Source organism: Ursus americanus, chromosome 20, assembly GCF_024610735.1.
Source record: "Ursus americanus isolate L20-20 chromosome 20, mUrsAme1.1.p, whole genome shotgun sequence".
Classification (NCBI taxonomy): domain Eukaryota; kingdom Metazoa; phylum Chordata; class Mammalia; order Carnivora; family Ursidae; genus Ursus; species Ursus americanus.
Window position 1 is genome coordinate 54,300,535 of NC_142146.1, and position 26,757 is coordinate 54,327,291.

Consider the following 26,757-nt stretch of genomic DNA (forward strand, 5'->3'; position numbering starts at 1 on the left):
GAGGGCTGGAAGGAGCCACAAAGGTGCAAAATGGAAAGTAAATACAGGATGGTATACTTAAACCCAATCATATCAATAAATCCATTAAATGTAAATGGACTAAGCACCCCCTAATGGAGCAAGTCTTTTCTTTTTTTTAATGTTGCTGAGACAACTGGGTGTTTATATGGAAAAAATGAACTTCAAACCCTTTCTCACTCTGATTAAAAATTTAAATTAGAGATGGATTACAGACCTAAATCTAAAACTAAACTCACAAAGCTTCTAGAAGAAAATATAAGAGAAAATCTCCCTGACTTTGGTGTAGGTTAAGATTTCTTGGGTGGGGCACAAAAAGCATGAACCATAAAAGAAAAGAAAATGTGTAGGAATGTACAATGATATACTTTTGAGAACTATTTGGCATTTTATAATAAAGTTATACACACATCTACCCAATGTCCCAGCAATTCCATTCCTATGTGTTTACACAAGAGAAACAAAAACAAGTAACACACACAAAAAACCTGTACAAGGATCTTCATAGCAGTCTTATTCATAATAGCCCCAAACAGAAACAATCAAAATGGATAAACAAATTGCTGTTTATTTATATAACAGAAGAATTCTCCGCAATAAGAAGAATAAACTGACACATTTGTGGTCTGGAACCGTCCTGAAGGTGCTAGGTCTGGAACTTCCCAAAGGTGCTAGGTGCCCCATCAAGATCTTCTGACTCCAGATGTCAACCCTTTACCCTCTTGGCCTCTATCTCCTGCCGGTAAGGAGGCCAATCTGGGGTTGGCACCCACGGGGATCCTTGCTGTCTCTTGCAAGCTCTGAATGAAGCCTATAGAGTCTCAGGGTTACCAGCCTGGCCCTAGACCAGCCATGGAAAAAGGGCACTGTCCCTGGCTAAGAGTCTATTTGAACGTGGGCATTTTTTCTGTTTCCTTAAGCTACTGCCCTTCCATGAGCCCTAGACTCCACTTCTGAAGCTCTCCCCAAAGATTACAGTCTTAGCTTCACTGAGAGTCCACCAAGAGTCCAATGAGAACTGTGGACTTTGGGTGATAATGATGTGTCACTGTGGTGTTAGCCACCGTAATAAATGCACCACTCTGCTGAGGAGTGTTGGTAGTAGAAGAGGCTGTGCACGTGTGGGGGCAAAAGAGCACATGGGAAGTTGCTGTGCCTTCCTCTCAATTTAGCTGTGAATTTAAAACTGCTCTAAAAAATGAAATCTGATTTTAAAAGAAAAAAAAAAACAGCTAATAGCAAACTATCCCAGATTTTTATCTCCTTAGTTGGAGATAATACTCATTCTTAGTTTGCATTGCTTAGCCTTCATTCTAAATTTTTTGAGGACTGCCATTGCCCAGGCAGTGTGAAGTAGACCACTGGACTGTCTCCAGGGTGCTGGGATCTTAAGAGGGCGGAATCCTCATGGCTTGGGTCACATTGTACTAACATGGTGACTTGTACTAACCACGTAGGTGGAGTTAGCTGATGACACATTTCTCAGAAATTTCTATAAGTTTCTAGAAAATAGGTTATTTGGCAGGAAAAGCAATAATGCCCCCTCTCCCTGCTTTCAAATTTAAGACTGAGAAATACAACATGCCACTTCTACAAATTTAATGCTTTTTAAAAATTTACTCTGTTTAGTTACAAATCAAAAGAGTTTTAGTAACAAAAGTGAGGTTAAGTTACTCTCCTACTACTCATTGAGCGAAGAGATAAGGCTAATTATCACTTGACCTTAGAATATCAAATTAATCACTATTTATAGGTTTTCAACTATCCTGAAACCTTGAGACACTTCGTTTGGAATTAAGTAATTACAGCAGCCTTGAGGCAGGAAGAACTGAGACCTGTGTCCCGAGCCCCAGTCACTTCACCGTGACTTCAACAGCCAGAGATTTTCCAGGTTCTCCTTTATGAAGAGGACATAGCGAGTGTTGTTACCATCAGGCCCCGAAACTACTTCGTGCCGAGCTCATAAAACAAACCTTCTCTGACAACAGTCAGGGAGCAAACCTTAAAAGGCAAGCAAGTGGGGCCCTGACGTCTCCTCTCAGCCGAGGAAGAAGCCCTGGTCCCGCTGGTGAGAGGGGTGGGCTCTTGGGTCTCCGCTCCCGGCAGAGGGAACCGCAGCCCCCGCCCTGAATGAAGACGGGCCCTGGCGGCGAGGAACAGAGCAGGCGTGGCCTCTTTGCGCCACTGTCCTCTGCGTCCGCGCCGGCCGCTCACGGGCGGGCACCGTTCTCCGGCCGGATCCGTCCCACACCCGCCAGCTCCCGGGTCGCACACCAGAGCAGGTCTGAGTCACTTCCTCATATCTCCCCACCCCCCCGGGGCAGCCCCACCCGGACAGGGAGCGCGCTTGCGGGACACCCCACAGTTGGATGCGCTCCGTCGTGCCACGGACCGCTGGCCTCACCGCGGCCGTTACTCCCCGTACAAAGGGTCTAGAAGCGAGCGGTCTCAGGGCTGCCCCGGCTCGTGACCTCGTCCGCGACCCTGATCGTCGGGCTTGTCACTTCCTGGGATCCACGGGGAAGCTCTGGGTCCCAGCTCTGTAGACAGAGCATCCGACCAAGCAAAAAGAGCCTTTCTCCTTTGTCTTTTGTTAAGGAGGAGACCCCCCCCCACGACGTCCCGGGGGTCCCGCGGGCTGGGGCTGGTTCGCACGCTGTGGCCCCCGTGGTGGGCGCCCCTCTGGCGGCGCGGGAGAAGGCGGGGGACCGGGCAGGCTGGGCCGTGTCCCCGCCAGCCTTTCCCCGGGACGGTGGACCCTGCTTTTCACCTTTAACTAAATTTATTAATGTATGTGTTAAACATAAAATAATTTATCCTTGTTGTTGAAAATGAAGTAACACAAGGTACTTTACACAGGAAAAAGTGCCTGAGGGGCACTTCTTGTTCGCATCTTGGCACAGTGTCATCCTGCTGGTTTCTGCGTAGTTTCCGCATCTGTAGTGAGGGCAAGAGCGGCGTTTAGAGTCACCGCTAGAGAGGCGCCCGGCTGGCTGGGCTGGTAAGTGACTGAAACTGGTTTGAGCTCAGGTCCCGATCTCATGGGTTATGCGGTCAAGCCCCAGCATCCGGCTCAGCAGTGGGAGTCGGCTTGGATATTCTCTCCCCAAAAACAAAATTGTCACTGCAGCTGCTCCGAACTTTAAGAGAATGCCATAACGTATCTTGACAGAAGTTGATTTCTTTGTATCTGGGAAACGTCTCGAATGGGCTTCCTTAAGGGGAAAATGTTAAGCGCGCTCACCTCCACCCTGCCTGCCACGCAGTCTAAAAGGCAGCAGTAAAACATAACGAGGACTGAATTGAGAACATTTTTTAAATTATTCATTAATGACCTAAAACAGGCGTGAAGGCTTGCGAGTGTGGAGAAACAGCCAGATGTGTGGAGGGAAGGGTTGGCCCGGGGCCTGTGGAGGGTCTGTGAGGGCGGCTGGAGCAAAGTACCACAGACTGGGTGGCTTAGGAACAAGACGAAGTATTTGTCGCAGTCGAAGAAGCAGCAAGTCTGAGCACAGTCGGGTTCTGTGGGGCCCCCTTCCTGGTTACAGATGACAAATTTGTTGCATCCTTGTAAGGTGGAAAAATGTAGACCAACTCTCTGACCTCTTTTTATAAGGGCATTAATCCCATTCATGAAGTCTCTACCCTCATGACCCAGTTACCCCCCAAAGGCCCCACCTCCTAATACCATCACAGTGGGGATTAGATTTCAACATAAGAAGTTTGGAGGGACACAAACATTCGGTCCCTAACAGAGGACTACAGATGATGGGAAATTTTCTTGAGGAGAGATGTTTTAATGATCTATGCATGACAAAGCACTGCAAAGCTTGATAGCTTAAAACAAAATTTAGGAATTCTCATGGTCCTGTGGGTTGATGGAGATCAGTTGGGGGGCTCTCGCTTGAGGTCTGGAGTTGTCGGAAGGCTCAACTCCAAAATGAGTTCTTTACTCACATGTCCGGTGCTTCGGCTGGCTGGGCAGGAGCACGGGAGCTGGCCGGGCATCTCTTCTCTCTCCACCTGGCCTTGCCCGGGGCTAGCTTGGCTTCTCTTCGTGTGGCGGCCTCAGAGCGGTGGGACTTCTTACAGAAGCGTCCATTCCAAGAGATCAAGGCAAAGCCGTAAGGCTTCTTTTGACCTAGTCTCAGAGGACATGCAGCAACCCTTGCTACATTCTGTTGACTTACAGTTGCTTCCCTAACCAGCCACAGGGGAGGCACTCTATGACAAATTCTGAATTACTACTTTCGAAGTCCAAACGCAGCTTTTCATCAACAACACAAAAACCAGCTCATAGTTATATAGCATTTACTGTGTGCCAACAACCTATGAGGTAGGTCATTTTCTCTTTTTTGTAGGTAAAGAAACTGAGGCACAAAAAAGGTGAAGTGACGCACCAGTGGCCACAGAGCTCGTAATTATAGAAGCCTTAAGTCAAAACCCAGGCAACCGGGCTCAGGCTTCCTGAAGAAGAAGAGAACCCACTTTAGTGTTTCCAGCACTGGGGTCTGAAACTGCAAATTAATATATTCCCCGTGGCAGGTGACTCGAGGGTTGCAACAGATATTTTGCTGTATTTTTTTTCCTGGGTAATTGATGACTCTTCACTGAAATTTTAAGAAACAAGCAGAAGCCGGTGGCACAAAGACCCAGACCCTATTTGTAGCTATTGCTCTGGTCTTGACCCTTGTTCCCTTCTGGAAACCTGAAATTGCCATCCCTGCCTCGTACACAGCCCAGGGGATTTCCGTAAGTGAACACCCCACCCCGACCATATGCACTGAGGACACACATTTATTTTGAATGCCTGTGCAGCCAGCTTTGTAGGATGTCTTCTCTTGCTGGGGCCTGGCTACAGGAACCTGTCATGCTCGATTGGCCACTGCCCACTGGCGTCTTATTCTGCAGCCTGCATGACTTCCCCAAGACACCTGGTGGCAACACATTTCCTTAAATCCTTTGGAGACTATAGCCTCGCACCTCCAAGTTCCTCTCACCCCTGAGTCAGGCACAATCCTTTTTAGAAATTTCTGCACTTCCACTGAGGAATGTGCTTTAACCAAACTCAATACCAGCAAGGAAAGAGCAGTGTAGCTGGACCTGGAACTTTCTATTCCTGGCTTGACAATGACCTTGGACAAGTTACATGCCTTCATATCAGAGAACAAGAGTTCCCAAGTCTTTTCTTGGCAAAGATCCGTTTGCCCTCAATGAACTATCATTCATGACTTTGCACTCACTAAATTATAACTTAGTTTCTCCATTTTATTAATCACACAAAATTAACCCCCAATTAAGCTTCGGTTTAGTATAAGCTGATCGTGGCTACTGTCGCAGCTGATTAAATTCTCGCCAATGGAAATATTTTCATTAGCTTGGGCAACCTTAAGTAAGCATATGGATTCCTCTCAGCTTTTGAAATTTTGAAAATTGTGTGGACTCCATTAACTACTACCCCTGGCTGTGTTGACCATACCCAGGACTCAAAGACTAAGTCCAAGTATTGTGCCTCCGTCACTTACCTTAAATACAGAGTGATGGTATCTATCCTTGTTGGGCCCTTCTTTGTCCTTACAAGACCCATGAGTTGGCCCTTCCCTTGGGCACAAATTCTGTCAAGGAATTGCCCACTCAAATCTCCCCTTGGCTTTCAGGGCCTTGCTAACCTCCATCTCCTACCAACACCATCAACATATGCCACCTTTTGTGATGGACTCCTTGAAGATTTACTCCCATATTAACCACACTGGGACAACCAAGGAGCTGATGGAGAGTGTGAGGGGATTCCCAATTAGAGTTAGTCTCAGCTCACACAAAATTCAGAGAAGTTGGCTTAATATGAAGATCAATTCCCAATGGATTAAAGGATGGAACAACCCCAAAGATACCAGGATGGACCTGCCACATATTCATCCCCCCCCCACTGAAATCTGGCCCCCTTTTTTTTTTTTTAAGATTTTTTAATTTATTTATTTGACAGAGATAGAGACAGCCAGAGAGAGAGGGAACACAAGCAGGGGGAGTGGGAGAGGAAGAAGCAGGCTCATAGCGGAGAAGCCTGATGTGGGGCTCGATCCCATAACGCCGGGATCACGCCCTGAGCCGAAGGCAGACGCCCAACCACTATGCCACCCAGGCGCCCCTGGACCCCTTCTAACTCCTCTTTCTCTCCCTCCATCCTGCAACAACCGCCTACCAGACTGCAAGAGAGAAGGGCTTTGTCCTCAACCTCATGCTCAGAAATACTCTTGTTGTAAATAGCTCAGCTCCGGGTGCTGTGCACCAGGGGAGTTGCTGGGAACACGATAATGCCCAGCGCACTGAGGGTGGAGCCAGGGAAAGATTAACAGGGGTGAAAGGGTAACCAACTCAGGCAAGGGATCAAAACACCAGCTCCACGTGAGCCAGAAAACTCCTGATCCACTCAGGCCAGACTCACAACTGCAGCTCCCTGAGCCCCCTCTTCCTTTCACACACTAGGCGTGCCAGATCCTATCACTGTACCCCATCCCATACAGCACGTTCCTGCTTGCCACCCCATGACTTGCGCTCTTTCCTGTAAGAATACACCACCCCCACTGCTACTGGCACTAGCCCTGGCATGGGATTTGCTTTGGTCAGTGGAGACATATATAAATGTGTGCCAATGTGTTTTGCCAGCTCTTTTTTCCTTGCCTCTATAAGAATGGCATATTCTAGACAGGGCATGCCCTGCGGTGGGGATCCCGAGATAAGAAGACAGAAGCAGCAGGTCGTGGCCAGTGCCGGCAACCAGTGGCATGCGATGTGCATGAAAAGAAAACATGGCCAATGTAACCCTGAGATCTAGAGTTATTCTTGAAGCATAATCTGGCAGAAGCTAATGTGCTAGGAGTCACAAACTCAGTGCTGTGGGCAAGCAAAGCAGATGAGTGAGGCAGAGTGTGACGGCCGTGGGGATGGCGGGGCTGTGACAGGCGGGAGAGAATCGGTCTCAGGTGAGCCTCCAGCATTAAACTGTGTTATGAGTTAAAATAAAAAATGCTATTTGGTTAAACATCAAGAGGCCAAGATTTTAATAACAGCTGATATTTACTCCTGTAAGTTTAGACTATTAAGAAAAATGTAGTTAAAAACAAAAAAACATAATGACCCAGCTGCTTGTTTTTCATAATCATTTAACTTTTTAGAGATCTTTTAGGCATCAATTTCTAGTTGAAAAGAAACAATCTTCTGAAATTTAGCAATTATTCACATTTTAGTTGTGATTTTTGTTTTAAAGGGAAATTATTTAAAAGTTCTCTCTTAAGAAATTCTTTGATTTAGCTTCCCCAACGTCAATATAAACTTCAACAAAACCAATCTAATCATACCACAAAAATAACCACCATCTGTCTTAAAGCGACTCCTCTATGAGTGGGGATTAGCAAGGGCATACATCGATTCCATAGACTTTTTCATTTAATTGATTTTATTTTAACTATCAGGTCTGAAACCAGGAAAATGGAAATAACTATCTTATAGTGAATCACACATTAAAATAGTTCAAATTGGGGACACCTGGGTGGCTTAGTCAGTTAAACATCCAACTTTTTTTTTTTCCAGCATCCATATATTTTATTTTGGGCAAGCCCAGTGATGCCTTTTCTTTTTTTTTATAATAATTTTTTATTATGTTAATCACCATACAGTACATCCCAAGTTTTTGATGTAAAGTTCCATGATTCATTAGTCGCATATAACACCCAGTGCACCATGCAATACGTGCCCTCCTTACTACCCATCACCAGCCTATCCCATTCCCCCACCCCCTCCCCTCTGAAGCCCTCGGTTTCTTTCCCAGAGTCCATAGTCTCTCATGGTTCATTCCCCTTCTGTTTACCCCCCTTCCTTCTTCCCTTTCTTCTCCTACTGGTCTTCCTACTTCTTATGTTCCATAAATGAGTGAAACCATATGATAATTGTCTTTCTCTGCCTGACTTATTTTGCTTAGCATTATCTCCTCCAGTCCCGTCCATGTTGCTGCAAATGTTGTGAAATTGTTCTTTTTGATGGCTAATAGTCCAGTGTATATATGGACCACATCTTCTTAATCCAGTCATCTGTTGAAGGGCATCTCGGCTCCTTCCATGATTTAGCTATTGTGGACAATGCTGCTATGAACATTGGGGTGCATATGGCCCTTCTCTTCACTACGTCTGTATCTTTGGGGTAAATACCCAGTAGTGCAATGGCTGGATCATAGGGTAGCTCAATTTTTTATTGCAGCTCAGGTCATGATGTCAGGGTCATGGGATCCAGCCCCGAATCAGGCTTCAAGCTCAGCAGGGAGTCTCTGTTTAGGATTCTCTCTCCCTCTCCCTCTGCCCATTCCCCCGACTCTCTCTCTCTCTCTCAAATAAATGTATCTTTAGAAAAATAAAATAGGTCTAATTGAAATTAAGCATTTCTTACAGAATTATAAATATTTATTACTAGAGCTAACTACATATTTTCAAGTTTGTATTTTCTGCCAATGGATTTGATCTTTTGCCAACCTGTCATCCAGAAAAAAGGAATCACTTGTCCCATATGGGCCACAATGGGAAATTGCACAACCCCAAGAATATGGGGCAAGGAGTCTTGTTCTTTGACCTACCAGTAGGTCAGAGGTGACCTCCATCACCACTCTTACAAAGTAATGTGCTTCTACGTGACATGGAATTCAGTTATGATCTTTGACCGCATATTAGGGCTTTCCTTTTGATGTGAAACTAGTAACAACAGCAGCAGCATGTTTTTTCCCTCTTTATTCTCAAATTGATTGTTAATGAGAACACACATGGAACAGATTAATAACAACATTCATAATATCCTGGCCATTGGATTCTCTCTTTCCTTTTTCGTCTTCAGAGTCCTTTCCAAAAGGAAACATGCTGCCTGGCATTCCATATTATTCCCAGTTTTCAAGTGGAAAAATGAGGCAGATGTAGTGACATAAACACACTGGGAATTCTATGTTTAAAAACAAGACAATAATTCAGATCTTCTTGTTTTAATTCTTCTCTATATTACCACAGTAAAATATTTATCAAAGTCCAAGAGATTACTGATATGCAATAACGACCAATGACTTTATATTAATGGAGCTATCAAATAATAAACTCACCTGTGAAGTAACCGGAAAAAAGTTCAAATGTAAAGGGTGATTCACTATTCTCTTTATACGGTATTGAAACAACCATAACATTCAAACACCAGAAAGTCCTAAGTAATATTAAACAGTAATTCATAACTGTGAAATGTTGTAACATCTTGAAGTACTTTCTGAATGACCGAAACGGATGAAATTTTTCTGAGCATAACTTTAGTTTTTTACACTGAACTATGTATTTTTAAAACCTGGTAACCCATGTCAGATATACACAACCCCTTTACCTGACTAGACTGTTCAATGAATAGAACCCCACATTGTTTTGTTGTTATGGACTAATGAGCTTTTAATTCGATGAAACCCTTTAACAAGTTCTAGTTTCTAGAATGGCATGTTCAAATAGTTTGGTCCTATTAGTTTTATTAACAAAAATCTCCCAACTCCTTTATAAGATGTTTAATTCCTCTATCACCTTTGAAGGGCCTGACCTGATTTCTGTCTAAATAAATCACAAGTGTGACCCCCAGTCCCCAGTCCATGGGCACTTCACGAGTCTCAGTTCAGTGTAAGTCAACACAGTGACCTTCCCATGAGTTTTCCATTGGAGATTTTAAAGTAATTTTAATACTTTCCACAAAGTATCTTTCTCTAGGCTTTTGTCAAATTAATAATGGCATGTGGTATTCCTCAGCATAACCTGCCAAAATGTGATAATTTCCTTGGAAGAAAAGCCATGAGCTGCAATCACACGTCTGAGTTGACAGACATCCAAATGGATCCTATATAAAAAGAAAAGGTTTGTGTCTTCTGGAATATGGATGTCCACCTTTAATAAATTCAAACAGATCCCAACATAAACATCTTCAAACTTGATGGGTTTTACGTGACTCATCATTTCATAGATTCTTGGCACCAAATCTCTGGACATTATATAACCCAACCCACTGCAGTAGGGAGGAAACACCTTGAAGGGATACTCCTGGTATGAAATATGGGCTTTCTGGTAAAATCCTCTATAGGAATAGTTATCGATCAGAGGATAACCTGTGAAAAACTTCTCTGAGTGGTTTACATTTAAAAGGTACTTCACTAAGTTGCCAGTATTGATGAAAACATCAGTGTCTGTCTTCATGATGTACTTGGCATTGGGGCAAAACTCAGTTACCCACCTGAATGCCATAATTGTTTTCAAGGTCAGATTATTGTACGTGTCTAAAAAATCCTGTCGTATTATGTCACCATAAAGAAGGTGTTCATCCTCTAAGGACAACGCTAACATTTTGTCTTCCTTTTCGGCCTGTTGGCCTAGTAAGAAAAATGTAAGAACCTCATATCCCCACCAAGACTTTTTTTCACCCCAAGTAACTCTAATGGCCTGTCTGGCTTTCACATCTGAAGGGTGTGAGGTCACCAAGATGACCAGAAATGGGTTTTGATGAGAGCAGTTTGAATGCTCTCGAAGCGTGAAGCGGAAGTCTTGCCTGTAAACTGGCTCATACTCATAGAAGTACATCCAGTTTACGCGCTCTATCACGTTGTAGTGGGGCAGGCTGAGGTACCACATGACCAGGAAACTCAGGAGTGACAGCAGCAGGAGGCTCCATTTGAGGGACCTCAGTGACATCCTACTCGGAAGGGTGGTCAACAGGGCCAGGGCCATCCACAGCAGCTCAGAAGCACGCACGCCTCAGGTTCTGGAAGATTTAGCAAAGACCCAACACACATTATTAAATGAGATCTGACTGTCTCCTTAAAGTCAAAGAGTTGGGACAATAAAAGTTCCCAAGCAAAACCAAGAATCCTGACCCAAACCTACTTAATTTCATTTAACTATAAGCAAATGGATACCAACGACCAAGAGCCCATTTCAGCTTTTTACATCAAGATCAAGGTTAAAAACATATCCTTCGTTACTTTGGGAAAATTAATATTTTTTGTTTGATTTAAATAACTGTTGAAATGTGATTTTTTCCTGGATGTCCAGAGGGACAGAGAGAGATGAGTAATGGCAGTTAACAAATAAACCTGCAATGAAAAAAAAGCCAAAACCCAAAACAGAAAGCTGCATTTCTTCTTCACTGCTATGGAAAAGAAGTAAAGAAATTAATGCAAGGAGATATTATCAGCAACGCGTCCCAATAAACCAAGGGTCTTTCTCAGTTGTGTGATCGGATGTGGATTCTAGCAAATCCGGAATAAGGAAGACCCAGTAGCTACAATTATTCACGTGAGATGAGAGGAAAGCAGACTCCTCACCTGAGAGGCAAGTCCTCCAGACACAAACGGGATAACTCAAGACTGTGAGGGAGCTTCTACTTGCCCAAAACACATCTCAGCTCCCCTTTCACTGCACTGGCTGAACTCAGGGCTCAGTCTGGATAGCAAGCACTTAACTCAAAGGCCTGTCCCGAGTCCTGAGTGTTCATGCGTTTCCCATTCTAATCTATTCAGAAACCCTGCACCAGATCAGAATCATGGGACGGAACCTCCAAGAACACGTGCTTTTACACAGACCCCCAGCTGAGACAAGAGCAGAGGAGGGGACACAGAGCACTCAGCCCGCAGCGCGGCCTCAGCTCTGCGCAAGATCCCAAGGACGAGGCTGGTTTACAATCCAGGATCCCGCAGGGCCTTCCTGGTACCACGGTCTAAAGACAAACACATACTAAGTGTTTCCTAGATCTTCCCGACCCACAGGCTACACCAGGCGCTACGAAGACCAGAGGAAGGAGACGGGAGAAAGCAATTCCAAGGCAACGGGGAAACATGCCAGACTGTTTATATGAAACGCTAAGGGACGGAAGGGACAGACCAACATGAGGGGCAGGCTGAGGAGGCTCCGACGGTGTCCTTTCACCCACAGTCATCTAGGGGGAGTGCTCCTGGGAAGCCAGAACCTATTATGGGGGGTGTACATTAATGTCATTATATGGGAACGCTGGCCTCCAAAGAGTTCTACTTTAGGTCAATCTTGGGTCTCTGGACACACAGCTCTTCTGCATTTTTTTTTTTAAGATTTTATTTATTTATTTGAGAGAGAGTGAGTGTGCGCACAGAGAGGGAGAAGTGGACTCCCCACTGAGCAGGGAGCCTGACATGGGGCTTTATCCCAGGACCCTGGGATCATGACCTGAGCCGAAGGCAGATGCTTAACCCACTGAGCTACCCAGGTGCCCCGACTTCTGCTTCTTAAAACTATGAAGATGACAGGATCTCAAGACTCCTTGTCCTCTCTTGCTCTGATTAGTTCTGGTCACGGTAATATTTCCTTTCTCTAGTGCTTTCTATACTTGAAGTTACACAATATAATGGAATGTTCTAGCAAAGTCTCCAGTTCAGTTTTGTGTATATGTGTCTTGCCTCTCCATTTACATTCTATGACCTTGTGGGCAAAGTTTTTCTCACAACAGTCAAAGTGCAAGACAGAGAGAGATCTACAGCGGGGGTGCAATGAACGGAGACTTGTCTGTTATGCTATTTCTAGTTGTATAAGGATAACAGGTAGGTCTGTCCATCCCACCCCCTCCTCCGCCCTCCCCCTTACTAGCCTTACACAGCCAGCTAGCTCCTGGAGAAACCTGAAACAGAGGAGACCTAGGGAAAGGATTAGAGAAGTAACTAAGCTCTTCTTACATGTTCTCCTCATCTGGCTACTAGACACCGCACAACCTTAGGGCGCTCAATTTACTCGGCCAACGACAGCTTGTACGTTTATTACAACAGTCGTCAGGTGCAGTTTTACGTCGCATTCTAACAAATCAGTACATTATGATAAACTTCGGGCAAACAGAAGGAAAGTACCCTGGGTGAGGAGCAGCCTTTGTAGTTGCATACAGACGGCGAAGGCCCCGTTACTCTTCAACAATGGGAAGAACTCAAAACAGCAGATCTTATTACGAGAGTTATCCTACGTGTGTTTTATAAGCCACGGTTTCTAAAAGTGAAAATGAGACTGTGGTTGTGAGGTCTACTGCTTGTGGGCCCAAAGAAAACAATGCAGCAGCAAGGAGAAGAAGAACTCTCTAGTCCAAAAACGGGGACAGATCTTTCGAGGACCGGCCAGACAGACTTTAGATTACCCACAACACAGGTGGCTCTAAAGGCAGAGACCACAGTCCACGCCCCAGCTCTGACCTTCAACAAACAGGGCAAGCAGGTATGTTCTTCATCTCCCAGAGCCTCAGTTTCCACATCTCTACACTGAAGCTGTCGGGACGTGTAAATGGGGGATAAGGTGTACAAAACATGCAGCTGGCTATTAAGTGTTCAATAAATAGAGTCTGTCATCGCCAGCTGTGTTCCCTCCTGGGCAGCTATTCTTTCCTGTTTGTGTTCTCTAAATTGATTTTTATTGTCAAAGGAGTCATTCTAAAAAAAAAAAATCTTCATGAATTCTTATCACTTAAAGAAAAATATATTTCAAAGCCATAAATATATTTCTATTTCTTACCTTCTTACTGATTTATTTCTTCTGAGTGAAAGACCTTCAATTTCACCAACTGGACATTCAGTGGTACGTAGCAGTCAAAAATAATGCTTGAAATTTCTGTAAGATAGAGAAGAAACTTAACAGCATTTACTTATGGGTCAGGGGATCAGAGGTCAAAGAAAGGGAAAGAAGCAAGCCCACCTCCTCCAATTTCTTTCTGAATTAGAAACAGATACTGAGATAAAAAGTTAAAAAAGTTACCACTAGTCCACAGAATTCAGAGAGTTCATGGCTTCATCATGGAAAAAGCACTTGGTATTCAAGGCTTAACACATACATCTAAGTTCTCACACCACCCGGTGTCTTCGGTCACCCTACCAGTTTCACTTCCCTGAATAAGAACTCAGGGATCACTAAAATATGGGAAACACAAAATTTCTAAGAGACGCTGTGCTGGTATCCTCTCTTTAATTCTCTGTCCACACCTGCATTCACAGCAGGCAACCCTGGCGTGTGACTGCGGACTTCCCAACCCACCCTTCCCCTTTGAACCTTCATCTCTATTCACAAATACCCCAGGCACATTAATAAACAGTGAGAAGAGAAGCAGTGAGGCAAATCTCACTTCCCGTCATGATTCAGTATGTTCGTATCTTGGTTTTTACTAGTCAAGTTTGAAAACCAGAGCAAGACATGAAAAACAGGGAGGCACCGACATACATCACTACTTACACAAAACATTCTTCCAGTGGATTGAAGAGTCAAGTGGGAGAAACAGGAACCTTTCAAAGCACTAGAAAATAACGGATGAATATTTTAATAGTTTTGAAGTGGGGAAGACCTTTCAATTACTCAACTGTAAGGAAATAACATAGGACCTATAAAGGAAATTTTGATCAAATAAAAATTTCAAAAATTTCTTGAACAAAATTGGAAAGCAAAAAAATAAAAACAAACAAAACACTGAAAAAACAAACAACAATAAAAAGCACAAATGAGGTTGAAAGTTAAAAAAAAAAAAACAGGAAAAAGACACCTGAAATTTTATGACAAAGATTTGTAAACCCAATAAAAAAAGACTTCATACAAATTAAGAACAAGATGAATAATACAAGAGAATAAATGGCCAAAAGAGAAAGTCTCAAGAGAACTACAAATGATCATAAAATAAAAGCTATTCAAACTCACAAGCAGAAATACTGACAAAAATTGCAAACCAGCAAATTCAAGGAAAAAAACGTGACAATACTCAGTATGTGTGAGGGGGAAAGGCATTCTTGTGCACTCTGGAGGGAAATTTGAAAACACATGTCAAAATTTTAAATGTACACACCCTTTGACCAAGCAATACCACTGCTAGCAATTTATCCTAAAGAAATAAGCAGGCAACTGTGTGTAATTTAAAATATGGAAAAATTTGATTTAAATGCCTCCCAAAAGAGAACTTGTTAAACAAAATTATGTTACATCCATAAAAGAGCATATATTTATTCAGTACATGCAGTGGAACTTACACGTTCCCTTGATACATTACTGAATGAAAAATGCAATTGTGAAACTGCTTATGTGCTGTGAGTCCTTTTGAAAAATGAAAAGATAATTATCTATAAACCCACAGAGTCACATACGCTGAGCCAGATTGCTAGAAGGATGTGTCCCAGTATGTTAATGGTTTCTAATCTGTGGGATTTCAGAAGATTTCTTCTTTCTTTTTTTTTCTCTTTGTATCATTTGGATTTTCCATGCTATTCATGTATTATCTTTGTAAATACATAAAAATAAAGCCAAAAAATTGAATTTTATGCTTGCATATCTCAAAGTTCCACGGAGTAGTAGCAACCCTAAGACAGCAGTCAGGATTCTGAGTTTCATCTTATCCTTGTTCTTCTCCCGAAGTATGACCATGTACAATTCGTGATATTTCTATTCAGTACTATTCTCTTATTTTAGTGAATATTATCTCAACATAGTAAGGAATGATTTTAAAAATTCACTCAAAATATAGTAATTGTATACACACACACACACACAGATAAATATAAAAACTTATGAAATATTCACAACAAATATTATGTTTCCCCCCAATAATTCTATATAGTGGGCCAGCTGGTTTTACTGTACCTATTTTATAGATGTATTTTAGAGATCAAGTAAATTGAAGGTGAAATAAAGACACTTTCAAACAGACTAGGACTTACAAAGTCCACAAACTTTAGCTGAAAGTACAAAAGGAATATATTTTAGTATGTAGAAAAACGAACTCAGGAGGAAGGAATGGCATGAAAGAAACAAACAGAAGCAAGGAGATAATTAAAAGATAGTAAAAACTAATACAGGTAGTAAAACAAAGAGAGAGAGGGAGAAGAACAAGAACAAAAATAATTTCTTTAATGCGGTCAGAAAAAGTGAAACATCTAAAATACTATATAAAAATGACACATGGTTGCTGTAAAAAGATTTTCACAAAATTAAAATATGTTAATATTCTTACCTAATTCAGGAGGAACAAGGAGAGAATGACAAACTTTAAGACTGTGCAAAAAAATTCATTTAAGAATGTACATTAACCTTTAGAAGGACCATTGAATTAATCGATATGGATTATATATATCTTCCATACTGATTGAGAAAAAAAAGAAACAAAGCAAGCTATCAAATCAATAGGGGATAGGAGAAGAGAAAAAAAGCAGAAAAAATGCATGGCAAATAGAAAACACAAAAGATGTCAGAAGTAAATATAAATGGAGGCCCATGGGTGGCTTAGTTGGTTTCAGCTCAGGTCATGATCTCAGGGTTGTGAGATCGACCCCTGTGTCAGGCTCCGCCCTGGGCACAGAACCTGCTTGAGATTCTCTCTCCCTCTCCCTCTGCCCCTACTCCCACCCTCGCTCTAAAAAAATAAAATAAAAAGCTTAAAAAAATAAAAAAAGAAGTAAATATGAATGTGTTATCAGAGTAAATATAAACTTACCTACTAAAAGACAAGAGATTCTCAAATTGGCTTAAAATTCTGCCATTATACTGCTTATAAGACACATGCCTAAAACAAAACAACACAGAAGTTTTAAAATTAGTAAATAAGAAAATATATCAGGAAAATGCCAATCAGTAGGCTGCTGCAATTAAATACTAATGTCACATATTTTAAATGAACAACATTTAAAAGGGACAAGAAGATTTTGCTACTAATAAAAGGAGCCATCCAATTAGATAATTTAACAATCATGAAGCTATATAAACATAAAAACATAGCCTCAAAAATATATAAAGCAAACTCTGAAAAGTATGAGTACAAATGGAAAAATTTATGATCCTAACGGGAGGTTTTTAACGAATCCCTCTAAATAACTAATACATCAAGCAGGCCAAAAATAAGGATATGCATGTTTCAAATAATATTAACAAATTTGATTTAATAGAATAGTATCCTTTTCAAAATCACATGAAACATTTATTAAAAAATCGATCATGTTAGGTTATATAAGCCATTTCAAGAATCTTTTTTTTGTTTTTTAAAGATTTTATTTATTTATTTGACAGAGATAGAGACCGCCAGCGAGAGAGGGAACACAGGCAGGGGGAGTGGGAGAGGAAGAAGCAGGCTCATAGTGGAGGAGCCTGATGTGGGGCTCGATCCCATAACGCTGGGATCACGCCCTGAGCCGAAGGCAGATGCTTAACCGCTGTGCCACCCAGGCGCCCCCATTTCAAGAATCTTTAAAACTCAATTTAATGGGGGCATCTAGCTAGCTCAGTTGATAGAGCACGTGACTCTTGATCTAAGGGTTGGGAGTTCAAGAACCACACTGGGTATAGAGATTACTTAAAGAAAAAAAAAAACATCTTAATTTAACAGAGGTCACATTATTTGACCACAGTATAATTATAAGAAAAACCTAACTTGAGAAACACATAAACAAAAAAAAACTTGTTTGGAAACTCAACATCCTTACACACACAATTTCTGTTTAACCCATGAATTTAAAGAGGATACCATATTGGAAAGTGTACAACATGTGCAACTGAATAAGATCAACGTACTACATTTCAGCGAGGTGCCATACGTCAACCCCTCATTGAAACCACTGGTCTGGGGCAGGGTGTAGGAGAGAAAACAATTTTTTTTCCCCCTGCTTTAAAGAATGATCTGTTGTTCGGGGGAGACAAACAGCTCCAACTGAAGAGGGAAAACTCCTCTTATCGAAAAATGCCAATTGTAAATGTATGTAGAATGACAGAATAAGAAAACAATCATTTTGCAACTTCTCATGAAATTACTGATTCAGGCAATGATTATTAATCAGTGTTTTAATCATCAAAGGAAAGATTAATAAGGAATCGGACATCTGTGGGGTACCAAAGTAATACCACGAAGACAACATTTTACTCACAAGGACTGAAACAATTTAAACTTTACACTGGAGGAAACAGAGTGCTAATAATCAATGTTATTAGCACTATAAATGGTGGGACAAACACATACTATTTTTCTCCTGATGAGATACAGTGTGAAATGACAATATTATTTCCGATGAATCCTAGCCAAAAATGTTAACTGGAATCTAATAAAAATATACACAAAGTACAGAGACTAGAAGAACAAGCTACGGAACACCACCAGCAACACTCGGAGAAACCCAGGTGCTGGGACTGTCGACTCGCATGGTGTCTTTAGCTAGTTAGTACCATAAAAAAAGGGAGAGCTGCAGATTAAAAAAGATTCAAGGACACACAAATTGCAGTGTATCGTCCTGGACTGGATCCCAGAGAAACATGACTACGACCTAAGTACTAGGTGGTGCCAGGAGGATTCTTAACCTATTTAGCTGTCATAATGTTAACAGGACACAGAAGAAAATGCTCCTGGGTAAATAAATGTGGTGTATCTACACAATAGAATACTATTCAGCCACAAAAAGAAACAAAGTACTGATACAGGCTGTAACACAACAGTTTTAAGAATTCAGAACACGGGGGCACCTGGGTGGCTCAGTCAGCTGCGTGTCTGACTCTTGTTCTGGGCTCAGGTCATGATCTCCGAGTTGTGGGATCCAGCCCTGTGTGGGGCTCCATGCTCAGCAGGGAGTCTGACTGAGATTCTCTCTCTCCCTCTCCCTTTGCCCCTCCCCCTGCTTATATTCTCTCTTTCAAAATAAATAGATAAATAACATCTTAGGGGGTTAAAAAAAAGAACTCGGAACAGATGAACCTGGGCTCAGGCCATGATTTCAGGGTCGTGAGATCAAGCCCCACGTCGGGATCCTCACTCAGCTGGGAGTCTCCCTGAGATTCTCTCCCTCTCCCTCTGGTGCCCCTACTCTCTCTCTAAAATAAATAAATAAATCTTTAAAAAAAAAAGGAAGAGAAGAATGTATATTTGTATGTGTATGAGAAAAACAATGGAAAGACACATACAATGGGCAGAGAAGAATGGAGTAGATCAAAAAAGGGGTGAGACCATGCCTTTCTTTCTTTTTTTTTTTTAAAGATTTTATTTATTTGAGATAGAGTGAGCGAGCAGGAGTCAGGGTGGGGGCAGAGGGAGAGGGAGAAACAGACTCCCCAATGAGCAGAGAGCCCGATGCTGGGCTCCAACCCAGGACCCTGGGATTATGACCTGAGCCGAAGACAGACGATTAACAGACTGAGCCACCCAGGTACCCGGAGAGCATCCCTCTCTTGTATTAATTGATATTTCTTTGTTACATTACTTATAATATTACTTGGTTGTGTTACTTTGTAAGTTATATAGTTTTTACATTAATTTGATTCTCAAAACACCTGAATACATTCAAATTCAAAACAATGAAAATAAAAATTTTTCCTTCCCCATTTTAAAGTGGTACATGTAAAAACACACTGGATGTAACTAAAGCAGTCCTTACAGAAACTCATAACCTTTAAAAACAATACACATTTTTAAAAGTAGAATTATCTTATATACATTTTTTTATCCACTTGATCTTTTTAAACTGGTATATAATTTACATACAATAAAATTCACCCTTTTTATTTTACTGTTCTGAACATGTAACCACCAGCACAATCAAGATATGAATCAATTCCATCACAACAAAAATTCTGCTAATGTCCCTTCATCAATCCTTCTCTGAACCTCCAGGCAACCACTGATCTGTTTTTCATCCCTATAGCTTTGCCAAACCAGAATATGTCACATAAATAGAATGATACAGTACTCAGACTTTCAAGCATAATGAATAATATATTTTTTAAAAAGACTGAAAATAAATGAGCTGACTACTTAGCTCAAGAAGTTAAAAGAATAATTCCAACGTTATTATAGAAAGAAGAAAACAGAAGGAATAATAAAGATCATGCGGAAAACAATGAAAACAAAAAAAAAGGAAGATTATTTAAAAAAGCAAACATTAGGAATAGAAGGGAAGTGTCTAACCTGCTAGAGAAACTGTAGCAAAGTTATGATGAAACTTTAGAAATATTTCTATTAAAAGCAGGAAAAAGACAAGGATGCCCATTACTGCCTCTACTATTCAGTGCAGTTCTAGAGAGTGTTACTGTCCACTAAAACAAGAAGAGGAAATAAGATGTAAAAACTGCTAAGTTGGAGAAGAAAACCTGCCATTATTTTCATATTATGTAATCATCTACATAGAAAACTCAGACGGAAAAAGACAACAGATAAGAACTAACAGATTTACCAAGATGTTGGATATGAACTCATATATCCAAAACATTAAAAAAAATTCTAAGGAAAAACACAGCACCAACAAAAACTACAGAGTGTCAAATAAAGCTAACAAAAAATGTGCAAGACCCTGATGTAGAAAGATTCTTTTCTGAAGAATACAAAAAAAAAAAAAAAAAAGTGAATGAATGAGAGATGCATGTTCAGGGATAAGAAAACTCAAAAGTAAAGATTCCACTTTCCCAAATTAATCAATAAATTCATAGGATTATGAAAGGAACTTACTGATCTCGGGATATCCAACACAATTTTTAACACAAAGAATGAAGCTGGGGGTGGGCTAGGTGTTCTCAAATCATATGGAAGAGCTACCGTAATTAGAACAGAGTAGTAGACAGACCACACAGCTGAACAGTGCGCAGACTGGAGGCAGAGCCACCCACACGCTGGGACCTGAAAAATGGCAGAGGCTGCATCACAAACCAATGGGGAAAACAGTCAGTAAACGGTTTCGGAATAAATGTGGCAAAAGTAAAACCATATTCATATTTCTTTTCAAAATAAAATTCGGGTGGATATGAGAATTTTAAAAAGCAAAACAAACTATTATAGAAGAATACAGCAGAATATATTTGTGAACCTATGTATTGGGAAAGCCCTTGTAAACAAGTTACAAAAAGCATATCCCATAAAAGAGGGGAGAAATACATTGGGTGATGTTAAAATATAAAGCTTACAGGACAAGGCAAGTTAAAAAGTGAGCCAAAGACTCAGAAAATATTTTCAAGTGAAACGAAGGACTGGTATCCAGAACCTTTTCACTATATTTGTTATATAGTATATATTTGTAATAATCTGTTATTATTCTGTTTATATGGAGTTTATATAAAGCTTACAAATCAAAAGGAAAATGAGTGCCGTGTGAATAAGAAGTTCACAGAAGAGGAAATCAGAAAGGCCAATAGACATGAAAAGAGGGTCAGTCTCACTAGCGATCAGGGAAATGCAAATTAAAGTCAGATACCAAATTTTAACCCATCAGGAAATACCAAAAAGTTTATTACTAATCAGGTATTGGAGTAAATGCTATTTGTCACACACTGGGAGTCAAAGTTCATCATTAAAACCCCTTTGGAAGGTAAGCAGTGTGGCTGCATCTAGTAAACTGAAAACCAGACTTTCCTTTCCTGGGACTCCACCCGAAAACCTCTCGTATGTGTACACAGATGGACACGTGTGCAAGCGCACGCACTAGGGCGTTATGAAAACAGGTGATCCGAGGCAACTCCTATGTCTATCCGTAAGATAGTGAGTCACTAAAATCTGGCACTCTCTTCCAATGGAATCCTACAGGACAGTTAAAAGAAATGAACTGGATTTATACATAGACTATTAATTTGGATAGTTATTAAAAAACAAAATGTTGAGTAAAATATACAAGTTGAAAAATTAAATACATATGTCATACCATTTATATAAGTAGATTTAAACAGCACCCAAGAAACAGTGAGCTTTCAGAAGCAGCTATGCACACAAAACTTTTTTTCTTTCCAAATATTTTATTTATTTATTTGAGAGAGAAAGAGGGAGACAGCACGAGTCAGTGGAGGGCGGGGGTGGGGGGGCAGAAGCAGACTCCCTGCTGAGCGGGAAGCCTGATGAGGGCCCCCAAGATCATGACCTGAGCCGGTCAGCTGCTCAACCGACTGAGCCACCCAGGAGCCCCCACACAAAATTAGTTTTCAAAGGAACTACAGGAACACCTCCTGCACTCCACAGTGTGGGTTTTGCCGTGGAAGAATGAAAGGGGCATGTGGTGAAAAGGAGAAAGAGAAAACTAGCCACAAATACTATAAAGTATTAGCGTCTGTTCATTCAGGATGATGGAAATATAGGCATTCTCTTCTATTTTCAGTTTTCTTTGTATTTAAAATTAAAACAGGAAAAAAGCATTATAAAAATGCTTGGATAGCAGAGTTAAATGGCTCACCTAAATCTTGGCTGTAATACTTAATGGTTGTATGACTTTGGGGAAGTGACTTAATTTCTCAGAAGTGCCTTTTTTCAGCTGTACACTAAGTACCACGATACCAATTCAGCTACCGTGCGGTTTCTGTGGAGAACATGGACTATTCAGTCAGAACGCTCAGCAGTTTCTGAAGCTAAAGTGATACTCAGGTATGTGGTAAATGTGGACCCACTATGATGTCACAGGACCCAAACCGGCCTGGCCCGAGGCTTGGGATTGGCTCACCCCGACAGTGGGAGCACAGGACAGCTGTTTTCCTAGCACGACCATCCTTAGGAAGGCCAAGCTTTGTGACACTGTTGCGAATCGCATGTTCCGGGAGAGGGACAGATAGAATCCAAAACATCGATGAATAGAAAAATATAAAAAGGCCCAAAAGGAAAATACATCATTATTTTATTACTGATTTCTTAATAATGTCATTTATCACTATGAAGAATTTATATTTATAATTTTAAAATAATTTCCAGTTTATAAAAGATGAACTTGTGATTATATTAACTAAACATACATGCACCAACTAGGTTCTAAATAATTTACTTTAAACAAATCATCTTGTCTATCGCACAAGCCTAGCACAATGCTGGCGCACAGCAGGCCACCCGTAATTACTTGTCAATCTGTGGTTGATCCACAACAGCTGAAGAAACATCTCAAATAAGAGAAAAGCCCAGAAAACCTCCAGAGACAAACAGGCTGGCTGCTTCCAATGCTTTAACCATCAAATGAAACCTCCATCCTCAGAGAAGAGATCCGCATCTCAGTTACTAACACCAGAACTTTCTGGGAGCCAAAGATGGCTGCAGCCATGTCTTATCCACAAGTGTTACAGAGCCCTCAAAAGGGCTCCATGGACCAAAAAAAATGGAAGTCATTCAAATAAACTTAAATTAGCATTTCTTAATGGAGGGCTCCTCAGTTTTTAATATGCTAAGGTACATTCTCTGTGAAGAGGATATATCAGACAATGTTTCTCCAATTTATCTGAAGAACCTATTCTAATTTTCAGTGCCCCTGGCAAGGGCTGAACTCCATACTTTGGAAAGTCCTGTCCTAGATCATCTTTGTATTCCCTGAATTCCCTGAATTAAAACTAATTTTGGTGAATTAATAAATAAAAATTTAAGCAGTAGTTTGGAGTTAAAAAAAAATTGTACAAACTGGTTCAATTTTTTCTGGCAAAGTTTTTAGTGTTACTCACTAAAGCTGAACAACCATGCACCCTACGATGCAGCAGCGGTAGGCAGAACACTCGACAGCATGGAGACAGGAACACCAGAAATGCTCAAGAAAGTTCGTCACAGCAACCATCCATGATAATCCCTACCTGGAAACAACCATGGTACAAGGGAGAGACTAATTTATGTAAAAGCGCCTTATACAAAATGGAAATGAACAAACTACAACCTCACGTGACATTCTAGACAGTCTCTCAAACACAATGCTGAGCTACAGAAGCCAGACACATGAAGAGTAGACACTATGATTTCATTTACACAAAGCTGAGACGCAGGCAAAAGTAATCTATGGTGTCAGAGATCACCAAGGACTCTGGTCACCCCTGGAGACAATTAGGAAATATAATTGGTAGGGGCCTGAGGAGACTTTCCGGGGTGCTGGCCATGTGCTATTTCTTGACCTAGATGGTGCTTACAGATGTGTTCACTGTGAGAATTCATTTCCTAATCTGTACATTTTTTTGCAGGTTATACTTCAAAAAAAAAAGTTAAAACAGCTTGGCAATCCAATCAGTCTTTCTGTTTACTTGGTTACTGTGCACGATCCATGTTGGCAGGTGTCTACATGACATGCTGGCTGCAGGTGCCCAGCTGTGGTAAGAGCACTGGGAACGGCTACCAGGCACTAGCTCATGTAATCTTCAAGACAGCCCACAAGTAAAGGCGCTTCTGAAATCGTTACTGTTTGCACTGAATATCAGGTGAGGAAACTAAGGCTCAGGGAGAGTCAATAACTTGCCCAAAGTCACAGACTTGTAAGTGGTGGAGACAAAATCAAACAGGACTTCAAACCTCATGTTCTCGGCACTACCCTTCCTGTCCCAGGGAATCTACTGACTGACCGGAGTTGCTCTGAGTGGTTTTAATTTCTCATGACCATCGAACCTTGAAACAGTAAAGCAGCATCACAACCTTACCATCTTTATACAGAAAGACTCAAAATTCTCACTCTCAAAACTTTAAATATGGGTTATTAACAACAGTAATATATAATAACTAGTAATGGGGGTGCCTGGGTGGCTGAGTTGGTTAAGCGTCTGCCTTTGGCGCACGTCATGATCCCGGGATCCTGGGACCAGGCTCCCCATCAGGCTCCCTGCTCAGCGGGAAGCCTGCTTCTCCTTCTCCCTCTGCTCCCCTGCTTGTGCTCTCTCGCTGCATCTCAAATAAAATCTTTTAAAAAATGGTAACTAATAATTTATGCAGATACAGACATTCTTATTTTGCATCAAAATATGCTGAGAACTATGGGGCACCTGGGTGGCTCAGTCAGTTAGGCGTCTGACTCTTGATTTCGGCTCAGGTCATGATCTCAGAGTTGTGAGATGGAGCCGCGTGTTGGACTCTGTGCTCAGCAGAGAGTCGGTTTGAGATTTTCTGTCTTTCTCTGTGCCTCCCGCCACCTTGTGCACTGCCCCCCTCAAAAATAAATAAATCTTTAAAAAACATGCTGGGCACTAGGAAGTTGGGGGACTGGGAGGGTGGTGGGAGGCATCAGTCCAAATGCAAGGACTCCAGAGAAACAGAAGAATTACTGCAATGGTACAATTATTTAGGCCAAAACAACCTGAAATTCTTCCCTGGGTTACAAAAATGTTGCTTATTCTCTGCAAAGGGAAAATAAATTCCATTATTTTAAAAAATGTATAAAACTTTTCTAATTGCAAGTGTAATACAGGTTCATTAGAGAATTGTGAATGCAAAACAAAGCACAAAGACAATGACAGCTTAAGGGTACCAATGTTAACATTTTCCGAAGAAGATCCATCTATCCCGGCTGTCTCTCTACCCTGTCTCTCAGGAATACACAAGCCCCCATCTCATCTGCTGCCATGCCTTCTCCCATCTCTATTTCAGCCATAATGGCTTTGTTTCTGAGCCTGACTGTGTCAAACTTGCCCTCCCTCGGGGACTCTGCACTTGCTGTCCCTCTAACTCATAAGCTGGTTCCTGAAAAGGCTGACTCTTCTCCTGCTTCAGATCCCAGCAAAAGGTCACTTAGGAGAGTCCTTCCCTAAGCCCTTCTCCCAAGTTGTTCCTCTGCCCATACTTTCTTTCTTTCTCATTATTCTCCTCTTGGCAATTAGCCCACCTGGATTTTCTGTTTGTCTATTGTCTGTTCCCTTCCCAAGAATCTGAGGTTTGTGAGGGAGAAGGCCTTGCACGTCCTGTCCCCGCCATGTCCCCGGAGCCTATTGCACAGCAGGTGCTAGGCGGATATCTGAATGCTGTGCAAATGGTCTGGTCTGAATGTACTTTTATCCATTCAACATATTAAGAAAAGATCCCCCCCAAATAAATTGAATCCAAAAGCAAACTCCTGAATCTGTTAGATTATGCTTACTTTTCTTCAGCTCTTGTGATACAAAGCCACTTTCTTTTTTTAATTTTTTATTATGTTATGTCAGTCACCATACAGTACATCCTTAGTTTTGGATGTAAAGTTCCAAGATTCATTACTTGCGTATAACACCCAGTGCACCATGCAATATGTGCCCCCCTTAATACCCATCACCGGCCTATCCCAATCCCCCTCCCCCCTCCCCTCTGAAGCCCTCAGTTTGTTTCCCAGAGTCCATAGTCATTTCCCCTTCTCTTTACCCCCCCTTTATTCTTCCCTCCCTTCTCCTACTAATCTCCCTGCTGTCAAACAGAGAAAGACAATTACCATATGGTTTCACTCATTTATGGAACATAAGACATAGCAGGGAGACAAAGCCACCTTCTAAAAGGGTACACTAATTCTGATCGTGTTCATTTTAAAAGGTCCAGACATGAAAAAGCAAAAACAAAAAAACCCACCAAAAACCATATTTCAATAAAATTCTAAGCCCAGGCATACTAGATTTAGGGTCGCCTAAGGAGAAAACGTGTGCTATCATTAAAGATAATTATAAACCTACTGCCAGTTGAGCAAATCATGACTCTTCTTCCACATAAAAAACAGTAGTGCAAAGGGCAGAAATCCTAATAGCCCAGACGAGGCTCTGTGCACACATCAGTCATGTCTTATTCCTTATAGAGGGAGAACCACATAGCAGTACACATCATCCCTACTAGCTCCCTCTCCAACTGAACATATTAATTCATAAACAAAGCACCATAAAACTCTACCATTCTGACCTCCTCTGATTATACTAGAAACAAACAAAACCAGCGATGCCTGACCACGACCTCTCCCTTCCCTTTTCTTTCTGAACCCAGCGGTTCTTAAACTTGGCTGTATATTATAATCTCTTGGAGAATCTGAAAACCTCTGGA

General features: G+C 41.5%; 1 protein-coding gene and 1 long non-coding RNA gene across 3 annotated transcripts; one reads left to right on the forward strand and one right to left on the reverse strand.

Moving 5' to 3' along the window:
* Positions 1–1,812: 1,812 nt before the first annotated feature.
* LOC148108438 (uncharacterized) lies at positions 1,813–26,012 on the forward strand. 2 transcript variants are annotated; one of them, XR_015727930.1, is made up of 5 exons: positions 1,813–2,300; positions 2,878–3,019; positions 4,380–4,770; positions 22,298–22,407; positions 23,964–26,012. It is a non-coding gene; the product is annotated as an uncharacterized LOC148108438 (long non-coding RNA). The 2 variants fall into 2 exon arrangements; XR_015727929.1 differs by lacking the exon at positions 4,380–4,770 and having other exon boundaries at positions 1,820–2,300.
* B3GALNT1 (beta-1,3-N-acetylgalactosaminyltransferase 1 (Globoside blood group)) lies at positions 8,775–10,793 on the reverse strand. Its single transcript, XM_045811433.2, has one exon. It carries the CDS (start codon positions 10,791–10,793, stop codon positions 9,798–9,800), a length of 996 nt encoding a protein of 331 aa, XP_045667389.1. The 3' UTR covers positions 8,775–9,797.
* Positions 26,013–26,757: the final 745 nt, after the last annotated feature.

What these genes read in the sequence shown, in the direction of transcription:
- B3GALNT1 (XM_045811433.2), bottom strand. Translation starts at nt 10,793, where the DNA reads ATGGCCCTGGCCCTGTTGACCACCCTTCCGAGTAGGATGTCACTGAGG.